This window comes from Lichenostomus cassidix, chromosome 2 (genome assembly GCF_008360975.1).
Source record: "Lichenostomus cassidix isolate B80296 chromosome 2, HeHo_3.0, whole genome shotgun sequence".
NCBI classification, from domain to species: domain Eukaryota; kingdom Metazoa; phylum Chordata; class Aves; order Passeriformes; family Meliphagidae; genus Lichenostomus; species Lichenostomus cassidix.
The window spans coordinates 64,672,410-64,685,387 of record NC_139482.1 but is presented as its reverse complement, the minus strand read 5'-3'; the positions used below and the strand labels follow the sequence as shown (position 1 = coordinate 64,685,387).

The 12,978-nt window shown below is 48.4% G+C and overlaps 2 protein-coding genes across 4 annotated transcripts in view; one reads left to right on the top strand and one right to left on the bottom strand.

Annotated features, from left to right (window-relative positions):
• Window positions 1-1,089: 1,089 nt before the first annotated feature.
• On the bottom strand, window positions 1,090-3,452 carry LOC146441516 (uncharacterized). The gene is made up of 2 exons (XM_085049837.1): window positions 3,181-3,452; window positions 1,090-2,239 (listed from the first exon to the last, which is right to left on the bottom strand). Exons 1-2 carry the CDS (start codon window positions 3,450-3,452, stop codon window positions 1,126-1,128), a joined length of 1,386 nt encoding a protein of 461 aa, XP_084905963.1. The 3' UTR covers window positions 1,090-1,125.
• Window positions 1,536-12,978, top strand: part of HIVEP1 (HIVEP zinc finger 1) — a 129,299-nt gene continuing 117,856 nt past the window's right edge. Inside the window, exons 1-2 of one of the 3 annotated variants that reach the window (XM_085051901.1) lie at window positions 1,536-1,660; window positions 5,913-6,059. In XM_085051901.1, the coding sequence (XP_084908027.1) occupies window positions 6,020-6,059 (40 nt within the window). In that variant the 5' untranslated portion in view covers window positions 1,536-1,660; window positions 5,913-6,019. Of the gene's footprint in view, window positions 1,661-2,443; window positions 2,957-3,434; window positions 6,060-12,978 lie in introns of those variants that run through there. The other 2 variants (XM_085051904.1, XM_085051902.1) reach the window with 2 other exon arrangements.

The following is a 12,978-nucleotide window of genomic DNA, read 5'->3' as shown; positions in this document are numbered from 1 at the left end:
TAGAACTCCGTTTGGCACTACCAGCAGCATGCCTTTTTCCTAAGGCATCTTGTGAAGGAAGGGCTAGTATCTGATTCTTTCTCGCTGGTGATTCTGGTGATCACAACCTGAGGCTTTCAGACAATGAGAAGCTAAGGAAGGAGCCAGATGCTATGTGTCCGAGAGGCTGGCAGGGCTGACTTTAAGAGACAGCTGAGCAGAACAAGTAGAGGCTTAGACTTTTCTTCAGAGGTCACTTGGTCTCGGGTTTGTGACTGGTCAGACTCAGTACACTAATTTAAGCTTATGGCATCTGTAGGATCGTATTCGTGCTGATGTGTTTAGGATAACAGTAACTCCATTATTTAGCAAGTCAGAGCCCCAAGTCTATAAGCCAGACAAAAGAAGAAGTAGGGGGGACAGACAAGGGGGAAGACAAGCACAATCTCCAACAAGAAAGAATCATCATTTTCTTGTCCCAGAGGAATAGCAGAACATAGTTCTCCTGAAGATACTCTTTGAGGGTTTGATTTTTCCATGAATCTCCAGTTCAGCGATGAATACTGTCTCTTGCCCTAACCACCACATTGCAGACTAGCCAAGGATTTCACTTACATTTGCCTCCTGTGTTGCCTCTGGGCAGGACATAGGACAGGTTACCCACAGCAGAGAACCTGCCACCATTGTAAGCTGTAAATGTTCTCAAGGTATAATTTAAGTGAACTCAAGAGGAAAAATAACCCAGAGACAGTGCCTGTGGCCAAAAGCTCAGGCAGAAGTAGTGTTGTTTGTCAGTCCAGAGCTCTGCAGCGAGCTACTCAGCATCTTCCTGCTTTGGTTTCTCCCCTGTGAAATGGGAATGAAAATACTAATGTATTTTCTTACATAAGTATTATATTTCTTACAAACGTGATTAAATGTAGGTTGAAAGAAGACCCTATAAAAATCTTGAAAACTCTGGGAATGGTGGTCCTGTTCTCTTAACGCAGGATCTGGTCTGGACACTGAACTCCAAAGAGAAGGATGTAGCAGGGCCAAGGTGCTCACAGCTGAGCACACAGGCTGCCAGGGGAGTGCAGGCACGGGAAGAGGGAAAACGGGGAGGTGATGTAAGAAATATTTAATTGGGTTTATTTGCTAAAGACATCACGTGCTGGCTCCAAAAGGCAAAACCCGATGGAAAACCCAAGCGGCAACGAAAAGCTCCGAACACCGCTTTGTCGGGGAGTTTGGGTTAAAAAGAAAAAAAAAAAAAAAGAGAGAGAGAGAGAAACGCCATATCCCCCTCCTCAGCGCCCACAGCCCGGGCAGGGCCCCCTCGCCTTCTGGAGGGCGGCCCAGCGCTCCCTTGCCCGCGGCGCGGGGAGAAGGGAGGGCAGCCCTTGGCCGGGCACGGTGACCCCGGCACGGAGCGCGCACACACTGACAGACACACGGACACACGTGTGGCTGTGCACACACACCCCCACAGCTGATGCAGGAAACCAACCACGGCGGTACAGCCCCCACCGGCGAAACCCGCGTCCCGGGCCAAAAAAGGGGCGCCGCGGCGGAGAGCACGACGCACCTCCTCCTCGTATTTCCTCCCCCGCCCACTTCCAGCGGCGGAGGGGCTCGCTGCCGCCGCCGGCTGCCGCCCGGGATGGAAAGTTGTAGCCGCGGCGGGATGCGCGGCGCGGCGGTGAGTTTCCCCGGCGGCGCCGGGGCGCGGCGGGCCGGGCGGGCGGGGGCGCGGGGAAGCCCGTCCGGGCGGGCGGCGGGGAGGAACCTCCGGGATCTCCGCGTCAGCCCCGTCTCTCTGCGCGTCCCTCCGTGTGTGTGTGCGCGCCCGGCCGTGCCGGTGCCCCGGGGGCCGGGCCCTGCCAGGGGGGAGCGCGACGCGCACCGCGCAGCGCCCCGAGCGGCGGCGGCGGCTTCTTCGGCCGTCGGGGGGGAGGCGCTGCCTGGTGCCGTGCCCCGGCGGGGACCCCCCTTGAGGAGACCCCCGGGAGCCGCGGCAGCGAGGGGCCCCCCTCCCTCGAGGCGGGAGCTGGGGCAGGAGCAGGGGCCGGGGCGGCGGCGGCCGGGGGGTCCCGCCGGTGAGGAGGAGAAGGAGGGGAAAGCGGAGGAGGAGGAGGCGGCGGGGCACAGCGGCCCCCCGGCGCGCCGGCTGTGCCTCCCCCACCGGGCCGCGAGGAAACCCCCTCGGTGACCCCTCCCCCGACCCGGGGAGGGGGCGGGACCGGGAGACCCGGTGACGTCACTGCTCCGGCCGCGCTTCCTGCAATAGAAAGTGAGAGAAGGTAAAACACCCCCCGCCCCCCCGCGCTCCCCCCGACGGTGACCGGGGCGCCGGGGGGAGGGGCGGGGCGGGGCGGGCCCGGCGGGGAGCGCGGCTCTCCCCGAGGGGACCCCGGCGGATGCGCCGAGCCCGCCCGTCCTCCCGCCCTGCCTCCCTCCCTCCCCCGCCGGGCCCGCCCCGCCTCTCCCGCCTGCCAGGGGAGGCTCCCGGTCCCCCGCCCCCCGTTCGCCCGCATTGTGTGTCCCCCCCGTCCACCGCCCCGCGGCCGAGGGGCAGGGCCGCGATGGGGGCTCCCGAGTGGGACGTGGGGGATGGGGCTCCCGGAGGAGGGGTCTGCTGCCGCGGGGGGCGGGCGGGGCCGGGGGCCGGGGGGCTGCGGAGGGGGGCCGTGCCGGGGGGCGGCGCCTTGGCCGGCCCGGGGGGACGGTGCATGGAGGAGGGGTGGGTGCCGGTGCCGGGCTCCGTGTGTGCGTGTGCGTGTGTGTGCGGGCGCGGTGGCGGCTGTGGCGGCGGCGCTGGGTCATGTTTGTGTTCGAGGTTGTCAAGTGAAGGAGGCTCCCGGCCCCCCCGCTCCCCCCGCTCTTTCTCCCTCCCTCCCTCTCCCTCTCGCCGCCGCCGCCGCCGCCGCCGCGCAGGGGTCGCCGCGCTCCCCGCCGCTGCCGCCGCCATCAGCCGCCGCGCCGGCCCCTCCGCCAGGTTTGCAGCGGGCCCCGCGGGGGGCGGGAGGGGGCTCGGGAGGCGCCGCGGGGACGGGGGTGCGGGGCGAGACGGCCGCCCCCCGCCGCCCCCCTCAGCGTGGAGCTGCGGTAGCCACAACACAATGTGTCCTCCGCCGGCGGCGGGGGGGGAACGGGCGGGCGGGCGGGCGGGGACGGGGAGGACCGCAGGCCCCGATCCCCCCCTCAACCCACCGCGCTCACCGCGGCCCCTCCGGGACGCGCGGGGACTCCGGGCTCCGGCTGCGCCCGTCCGCCCGCGCTGCCCCCGGGGGTGCCGGTGCGCCCCGGCCCCGGAGGGTTAGTCCGTGTGCCCCCCCGCTCCGCCCCGGGTCCGCAGCCGGGGTTTCGGGGGGGCCGGCAGGCGCGGAGCCCCGGCCCGGCTGCTCTCGGCCCCGCCGCCGTTCCCGCTGGGTGCCGGGCCGCGGCCGCCCCCCGCCCCTCTCCCCCCTTCTCCCCCCACCCCCCCGCGGCATGTGTGCAGCGCTTTGTTCGGTGCGGCGTTGCAGAGGGGTTTTCCCAGGCTCCTCCCTCTTTATTCATTCATGGATTTTTTGCTTCCCTCCCTTCCCCTTCCCTTCCCCTCGCAGTCCCGCTCGCACATACCGGCGGCTCCCCGGGCTCCGGGGCGGGCTGCCTCCCGCTCCGCTCCCCCATTTTTGGGTGGATACGGGGGGATGTGACCGCTGCGATCGCAAAGGCCCGTTTCTTTCTCTCCCCCCCTTTTTTTTTTCTTTTTTTTTTCTTTTTCAAGCGAGGGAGGGAATGACTTTTGGCGTGGGTCCTGCCCGGTGTTCCCGCCGTGGCTCCCACCCGGCCATCCCTTCCCGAAGGAGAAGGTCCTGCTGGCGAGCGGGGAAGCTCGGTGGCTTTAAAGCGTCAGTAAGATGTCATTTGTGCTGCAGGGAAGCATCGGGAAGGGCTCCTGATTTACGGAGACCCCGGGGGATTTCAAACTCTCGCTCCAAATAACTTGTGTAAAGAAGTGACGATGTTTATTAGCGTCTTTAAAAACCTCAGCCCAGCCCCAGGGACTTTCCCAGTCCAGCCAGAGGAGAGGGGGACTGGGGCTCAGGGAGTGCTCGTTGCTTCAAGCCATCTAGCCACTTTTCTCCATTTCCAGTTCGTGCTTAAGACCTGGAAAATGGACCTGTTAGCATAAAGTTTTATTTAGTTTCTAAATATTTCTGTTATGCTTGCAGATAAAGTGATATGAGTTAACAGCTTGACAGGCACTGTGCTCTGTTTCGTATTTTTTCCATCTTTTTGCTTCAACGTGCAGTAATACCCTAGTGAAGAATCATTTAGTCAGAATAACATTTTCCATCTTTCTTTTGTGTAAGTTACAGTATTTTTTTTTCTCCTGTTTTGGTTGTTTTATGCAGCAACAGACAAAAGAAACATTAAAATTTAATGATTATAATCCTCAACAGTATGTAGACTGAAGGGGTGGTTGCAAGCAGTCTATTTTAATTGGGTTTGAATTAAATTTTCACAAAAACATGGTTGCCTTGAAAAACAAAATAAACACCCCTAAATTACTACTTAGACCAAATGCTAAAAGTTGTACCTCCTCCCTCCTTCGAGTACCTGTCTTTAATCAATTCACCCATATTAGGGGGCATTCCAAAGTTCATACAGTTTTAAAAAAAATTCTTCCTAGTGTTTAAAAAAAATGTAATCTGAACATGAAGTTGCATTACTATAAAAAGAAGTAGAAACTTGTTATTTTTTTATTTTGTTTAGATGGAAGAGTGTAATTACACCAGTCATTTTCTTTTTTAAGTTCTTGTGCATAAGTAGTTTTCCATAGATCTGAGAGAGATTTCACATCCTGTATGCTCAGAAACTGAACAAAACACTTACTAAACTGTTAGCAATTCCTAAGAATGTTTGAAAAGTAAGAAAGTGTAGGTAGGTCAAGAGTTGGTGTTATCCTCTGCTGTACACTGATATTTTGGCTGAAATATCCCATGGGGAGTTCTTCCAAACTTGCATGCTCCATGTAAGGATTCTGTCGGTAGTTAATGTTACAAATAGGATGATGCTTTGTGTGTTTGCACTCCCCCCGCCCCAAGCTGAAGATCTGTATCTGAAAGCCTGATGCCAAATTTTGTTTAATTTTTTGGATTTATTTGCATGAGACAGGGCTGTTGGAAGATGTTTTTTGGCTAGAAAACAGCTGACAAATGTGGAAAAGTGTTTTAGTTTTCTCATGCTTCCTGAGTAATCGTAAAAGGAGTTTCAACCTCACGTGGTTTTCTTAAGATACTGGAACACTTGACTCCATAAAACCTGTTGAGGAGTCCATTCAGTGCAGGTTGTGCAGCTGCAGTGGGAGCTGCAGGTTGAGCTCAGGGTGGCGGGAGCCCGGGGCAAGAGGCTGGGAACTGGTGCTGACCCTTTGCACAACAAAGGGCACGCGGATCTGTGGCCCAGCCAGGTGACCAGGGACACAGCAGGAGCCCAGGACTCGGCTGAAAGACCCCAGACTATGGCGCGCATAAGTCTGTGAGGGTATAAAAGCCCCGGGGGATCCTTGCGGATCTGTCCTCAGAGGCACCAGCTCGGGCTGTTACTCTGTTGCACCATGAAAAGATTACTTAAAGGGACCGGAGTTCTGTGACTCTGCCGTGGGAAAGCTGGGTAGAGCCGGTAAGGAAACCTTGTCTGGCTGTGTGAGAGCGGAGAGTGCAGGGAGTCAAGGCCGCTGTGAAAGGACTTTGGTGCCAGCAGTGAAACTCTGGTGGTCGGAGTGTGACTGCCAGGGTGGCTCCTGGGCTGTCAGACAGGAAAGTTTCCTTAGCAAATCATAGGTGCAGAAATATTTCTTGATAATTTCCATAGTCATTTGAGGATGAAAGGGATCAGATAGGTATCTTTGTTTTTTTTATTGATGCCTACATTTCATAACTTTCCCTCTCTGTTTGTTTTAGCATACGGATTAACTGAGCCCTTTGACAAGTATATGGAGCTGCCATCTCTCTGCTTGCTGTACTTTCTGTTTCTGAGAGGAGAAAGTGGTGCATGAGATTAGAGGAAAATGCCTCGGACAAAGCAGATACATCCCAGAAATCTGAGAGGTATGTAGCTCTCTGTTGAGAAGGAAAATCTCTTGGGAAACTCAATTGCAGTTTCAATTACGAGGTTAGAGGAATATGTATTTAAGAAGTTGGTTTTGATCCAAAAGTAGTTTGTCAGCAAGTTTTAGGAGTTGTCCGTGAGACGTCTCTAATTTGCAGAGAAATAACTGGAATATGTCCTTACTCCTGCAGTCTGCATGCTTGACAGCATTCTTGATATTCTCCAGCTTACAGCAATAGCCAATAGCCAGCATGAACTTTGAAAATGCAAAGGAAGAAGCAGTTTCCTTATCAGAGAATTTACAGTTGAAATATAGGGGGAGGTGGGGAATGGGTGTGACGTGGAAGAACTTGACATCTGGCAGCCGGTAGTTGTTTTTCTTTAATAGTTGTCAGTTTGGCTTGCTTTTGAGGGGATCAGAATCTCCTCCCATGCATGGCTTCTCACTATTTATCTATCACCTGTCACCCATGCTACCTTGAGCATTGCTAGGTTTGACCTTGGTCTCCTCGCTCTCCTGCCTTTGCACAGCCACATGGTAGCTTGGCTATAAGGGGCAAGCAGGCAAGAAACCTGCTCTGCAGATTGGCAAGCTTACATGTCCTGGCATTGCCTTGAGCAAAATCCCAGTGCACTTTACCAAGCTTGTGTGAATGTGAGGAATCTGATCCTGTGGATATTTGTTACTGTCTTGGTAGAGGTTGCCCCAGAGGAATTAAATGAGGGGAAAAATGCAGGTCAGTTGACGAGCAGACATACATGTTGAGGGAGAACACGCTTCCAATCCCCACTCTTTTATACTCTCCTTTCGGGAGAACATGCTTCCGCCTGCACCCTCACATGTAGCTGTCATCAGCTTTTTTCAAGTTAATTTTACAATTGCAGTATGGAAGCATCCCTTCAGAGGAAAAAAGCCATTACAAAACCACAAACATCAACATAAAGCTTTAGGGGCAGGAACAGCATTTGATTCCGGTTTTGACTTTTTTATGCCAAAACACAACAAACATCCTTATGTGTCTCAGGTAGTTTACAGCTCAGAGTCTCTCAAGGGCTTGTGCTGTATCTGAGACCTCATGATGCAGACTGTTGTCATTGCTACCACTAACAATCTCTGCTGGGGAAGACATTTTTGCATCTTTATTCAGGAAGTGCTGAGTAGCATTTTGGTATGATGGATAAACCTCTCTCACAGGTCAGGCATTTTACATTTCTCCTTCTTACAAGATGAAAAGTAATAAATCAGATCTCAGTTTTTAATATTGCTGCTAACCAAGTTGCTGACATAACTGAGCTTGTGTTTTCTGATCAAATATGAGAATGATCTAATTTTAGTACTCTGACTGATATCTACTCTTGTACAGCTTGAAACTTAATAGGAGTTAAATCTATTGTAAAGCTCTCTATTCACTTAAATAAATAATCTAATTAAACTCTTAATTGTGTAACAAATTAGTTGCCTTTGTTTCCTTGCATAATTTCTCCAGTCATTTAGCTTTTATCAACCCCTGTAACAGCAGTTTCCATCAGTTCCTATTTTTCCACAACTAATGGAATTCTTGAATGAATTGAAATGGGTTAGACATTGAGAAGGGAAATAGCAGTATACAGAAAGCCCATAGTTAGAAATGATGTTGGAAAAGGTAAATGATTGTTTAAACTATACAAGTTGCTGCAAATTTCATCACCTTGTGAGCATATATTGCTACTATCCTGGGTTATTCGAGGTGATTTGAAAAATCAGTTTACTTTCCAATTAGTTGTACACTATTTCCATTTCTAGTCTAGATAACGAGGAAAACTGGATTTCACTTTCTTTAGTAATTTTATCAGTCCGTGAGAGCATTGCAGAAAATACTTGCTTGAACCCTTAGTTTTTCCTAGAACTTGGGAAAACTGGAAGATTTCACAGGTCTGTTTTCTGACAGCTAATTTTTGTGTATGCAAAGTTAGACACATCTTAAATTTATACTATTAATTAACCGTTAAAACTTTAAAAAATTGGGAGTTTAGCACTGTGGTTTAATCCATGGTAATTAGTATTGATAACTAAATGTGCAAAAAATCACGGATGTATGTGGTCAAAGGTGAAACTCAGCAAACTTGGCAACCAAAAAAGTATGTTCTATAACTTTTGAAAGACAAAGGTGTAAGATTAAGTAACCTGTATTTTTACAGGTTTTTAGGTTAAAAGCTATTTTTAAGTTGTCTAAACCTGACTGTCACCTTTTGTACTGTGTACAAAGAACACTCCATGGCCTTACCTGCCTTCTCCTTCCCTGCTCCCAGCTCCTCTCGTTGCCCCATAGCAATCAATTTGCCAACAGCTTTAACTGGATTTTCCCAGAGCCGATCAATGTTTAACTTTTTTGGAGATCACTGTTGAACAACCCTTGAGACTCCCTGTCCTGTTGTGGATTAGATGAGTTATTTGGGTTGCGCTTGCAGTCCAGATCAGTCTGGAGAATAAACAACCAAATCCTAGAACCTAAAGTATTTTCCCTTTAAAAAAACTCCAATACAATCCCTCTCTCTCTTCCTGCCAAGAAAACACACAGGAAAAAAACCACGATAGAGATCCCCCCACACACTCCCATTAGTTAATTTGAGGTTTGCTGCAGTGTAGGAATAAGTTTTGAAGGTTTTAATATTGCCTGTGTTTACCGTAAGCAACCTTATTGTCTGAGGAAAATAGAGTAACATTGTTTAATATAGTGAGCTAAATTTAAGATTTTGTCAGGAAACCTTAAGGCTCTTCTTTTTGCGGCATGCCTTGATTTTGCTCATTTTGTATGCTTCTGAGAGATCTGACAGCCTTTGGGAGAAAAGCGGTGGCCTTAAGTATTAGGATCAGTGAAGGTAATTTTTTTTGTGGCCTTTCATTGTCTGCTTATAGATGAGTCAATATACTGCTATATTGACCTGATTTTACAGCAGGAAATAAACCCCTATATCAGTAAGACAGGATATCAGAAGCATTATTTTTCAAATAAAAAATATTTGAATTAGTTGGCCATTTGTCTTCATGGATGTATTAGTGCCATGGCTTTGATGCCTGTCTGCATCTGAATGGGAATGTTGAATCTGAAGTTACCAATAAGGCATGTGCTGTGCTGCTCTTGTTTCCTTAGGTTGTTTTGTCACATCAGCCTTCCCTGCTTCTCATTGCAAATCCATCCTTAATGTGAAATACTGCCGTCACCAGTGGGCTGCTTTGATAAGAGGAATCATACACAGTGTCAAGCTTAGTCTCCTGACCGGCTTAACAGTGGTGGTCATACCCAGCAGTAGGGCAGAGTGGCTAAAATTTGAGAGAAATTACAGTTTTGCAGGTCTCAAAGAAAGATGCGGATTGGATGCATGAAAGTTCTGGAGAATGCTTAGTAGTTTCAAAGGTGGAGGCCAAAGGTTATGCCTGGGAAAAGCCTGGCATGGGTTGTCCATCACTGATGTGACTGGAGCTGAGTTCCAGTGCCGGTGTTCCTGATGTTGTCTTAGTCTCTTAAATATTAAGGGTATATATTGTGTTGCTAATCAAAAGCATCCTCATTCCTCCTTCAGAAAACAAAGAGGAAAATATTTGTGAAAAAGGAAAATACTTGTCTTGTTCAGACACCCAGATATTGGATTTTCTTATTTTTCTTTACCCATTTTAGCTCACTAAAACTAACAAAAAGGCTCCTTGGCATGTAGTTGCACCCTGTATTTACATAGCCAATTGATCCACATGTGTAACAAAACATTTCATGGAATCTGTAATGTATTCCCAGAAATACAGTTTATATTAGAGAATCATGCTTTTAGCAGGGCTGAGTGAGCTTGGTTTGTTGTCAGATGGTTGTGAGAGTATAGAAGGAAAAACAACTCATGTTTTTGTTTGCTTAGACGTACCCTAGTAAAGAGTTTAAAATGAAAACTTTTGTTATGTGTGCACTGTTTAGCACAGTGCTGTGATTCACCAAAACAAAACTGTAACAAATATTTTGAATTTCATCTCTTTCTAGATAAGCTTTCTGTTATTTTTCAGAAGACAAGTTGTTGCTGTTTTTCCTTCTCAATCAAGTATTTCTCTTTGGAAACAGTGACACACGGGCCCATAATGTTCAACAGCCACTTCCAAATCTTTTAGTGCTTTGCATTTGATAAGGAAGTGCAAGTATAATATGAGTAACTTTGCTGAATAGGTTGATAGCTTTGCAGCAATCTGAAAAGCATGCTAAAGTTTGCTAGAAAGCTGTGTATATTCTGGCCTTCCAATGTCCAGAAGAGCTGGGCATCTTCTGCTTCTCAAGTGTGAGTTAGCTAAGTCTCTTCATGTTGTTTTAAAATTGTAATGTGCTTTCAGTGCTGAAATAAGTCTGTCTACGTTGAAAGCTGACAGATTGAGATTTCTTACTAGTGTTTGGTTGCATAGTCTGTAAAAGTTATTGATTGGTGTGCTGTGCTTTATTTGTGATTTTCATCAAATGACAATAAAAATGTTGAGCTTTCTCAAGGCTTGCTTCTAGATTTTGTGCTTGCTTGATTAAAAAGAAGTGTAACAGCTTGTTTGACTTTTGGGTCTTGGTATTGTTTCTGAGGCAAAAATAATGCTCTAATTTAGGATGCTCTGGAAGGGCTGCTGGTGCAGTATTAGTACATCAGAAGTGCTGGTGGTTTGCACTCAGTGGCTTGTTTGTGGGCATCTGTAAAGGTGTTGCATATGTGTCTTGCTTAAGTTTCTGGAGTGAGACACAGGTGGAACAACAAGTCAGAGTTTTGACTTTGTGACTTCACTAGAGAAATATTCCATGATTTGGCAGCAGTTTTTGTTTCTGTATATCACATAGTTTCACATTTCTTCTGCACACAAAATTTGAGCCCCAAACTTCTCTGATGAAGGTAGAGAGAATGCATGGCTCTGTTGGTCTGTCACCAGCTGGAGTACCAGCAGATTTACCTGTAATGCAGTGAATAGACAGATCTCTTGTAGACCACAGAAATACTCTCTTTGTGTGTCTTGTATTTTTCATTTGGAATGTGGAGGGCTAATGTTTTGGTTTTTGCTTTTTTCTGTTTTATTGGTTTAAGGTGGAAAATCTTTAGGCTGTGTGTTACGGTGTGTATGGTCCAGCATCTTGCACATTAGATATCAGTGTGCCTGTAGCCCTTAAATTTTATTTGTGTAATGTGAATGATGTCTAAATGTGAAAAACTGTCCAAAATACTCCAACTCAGCTCAGCAAAATACTCCAACTCCAAATTGCAGCTAGATTTAAAGCTGCAATTTACCAGCTTTTCCCATCACCTGTATTGTTTCTCTCTCATTGTGCCATGTTCCTAAATTTAATCGTGTTTTCAGCAGGGTGTAAACTGCACAGGATGGTTGGGGTCTTGTGTCAGTAGCCACAGATCATGGACAAAGCTTGTTGAGAGTGGATTGCAAGATGGGAAGGAACAGGAGGGTGGATAACACTGGTCACTGCTGCCTTGAGACAGCTGTGTTGAATTTCTGCATCTACCACTGAGTTTCTTGTGTCGAGACTGAGAGGTTCTGTTAGACCAAACCTTTGCAGTCACCCACTAATGGTAAGTGCTGCACTTTGCCTGACTTGAGATACCCAGGCAAAAGTTCTGAGTTTTTCCAACCACAGTTGTTCCACTATGGTGACAGTTAGGTGCAAAATACTGCAAAAGTGCTAGGTACATTAGAAACAAAAAAGTCAAGGTGATTTTAAAAAATGAAGTGATTTTTTTAAAGCTGAATATCCAAAATTAACCAACACTTTTGGCACATCTTTTAATCTCTCTGTCTCTTAATGTCTCTATGCTCCTGTTTTCTGCTGTAAACTGAAGATACCAGTACCACATCAGCTTTTAATGACACAGAAGATGAAGTTGTTAGTGTTGTGAAGCAGACACTGAGTGGCTAAATAACGGAAAAGATGATGAAGAAACTGGTAGTAAACAGAGCCAAGCAGTGAGCACAGCCCAGTTTGCGCACTGGCTTAATTTGCGTAAACACCCTTTTTTTTGGCATCCTCCAACTTCTTGCTGCTTCACCTCACAATCTTAACATTTAAAAGGTATTGTTAAAGCTAACTTCCTAGCTTCTAAAATACCAAAATAAAAACCCAAGAAATTCTACTGTATGGAGCCACGAACCTTCTCCTATGAGTCATCGACGTGTTGGGAGCTCAAGTGGCAGTGCAGGTTTCTGTGAGCCAGGCAGCATGTGCTGGTGTGCCCTGCCTGGCCCTGGCACAGGGCTCTGGAGAAAGGAATCTCTCCCATCAGTGACTCTTCATCATCATATGTTGGAGTTTCATGCTGTTGCTGAGAAAGCCCCTGAAGCCAGGGGGGAATGCTAACTGGCGGGAAAAGTCTCAAGAGAGGAACATCTTTAATGTCATCATTTCCCAGTTGGTTTTGAGACCGGTTTAAGCCACTGCTGCTGGAAGAGGAGGAGGTATAGTGGTCCTGCCTCCACCCACCTCAGATGCTTGTTCCCCACATGTGCTGCCCTTCTTGGTGTTTTGCCTTTCTCACTTGTCTGCTGGCCCACCATGGAAGAAGCAGTGGCACCCAGAGCAAGTTATGCCAGTGTCATCTGGGTTAGCTTTCAGGGCTGGGTTGGTTGTTCCCTGATGCTGTACACCCTTGCTGGAGCCAGATCCGGTGGCAGTGGCAGCCAGGCAGAGACAGTGCAGAGGCAGGGGTTGCCTTGAGCCTCTTGCTTGAACTCATGGTGAAACCATCTTGTACACCTCTATTTGCCCATCTTTAAGCAGCAGGCTTTTTTGAGCTTCTGTAATTGCCCCCAAGCAGGTCTAGATTTTCATGAGGATAGCAAAAGGTGTGTTCCCTGTTTCTGATTGCTTTGCTTTGCTTTCCAGAACCCACCTTCTCCTGACAGATTTCCAAATTTCACAAGTGATG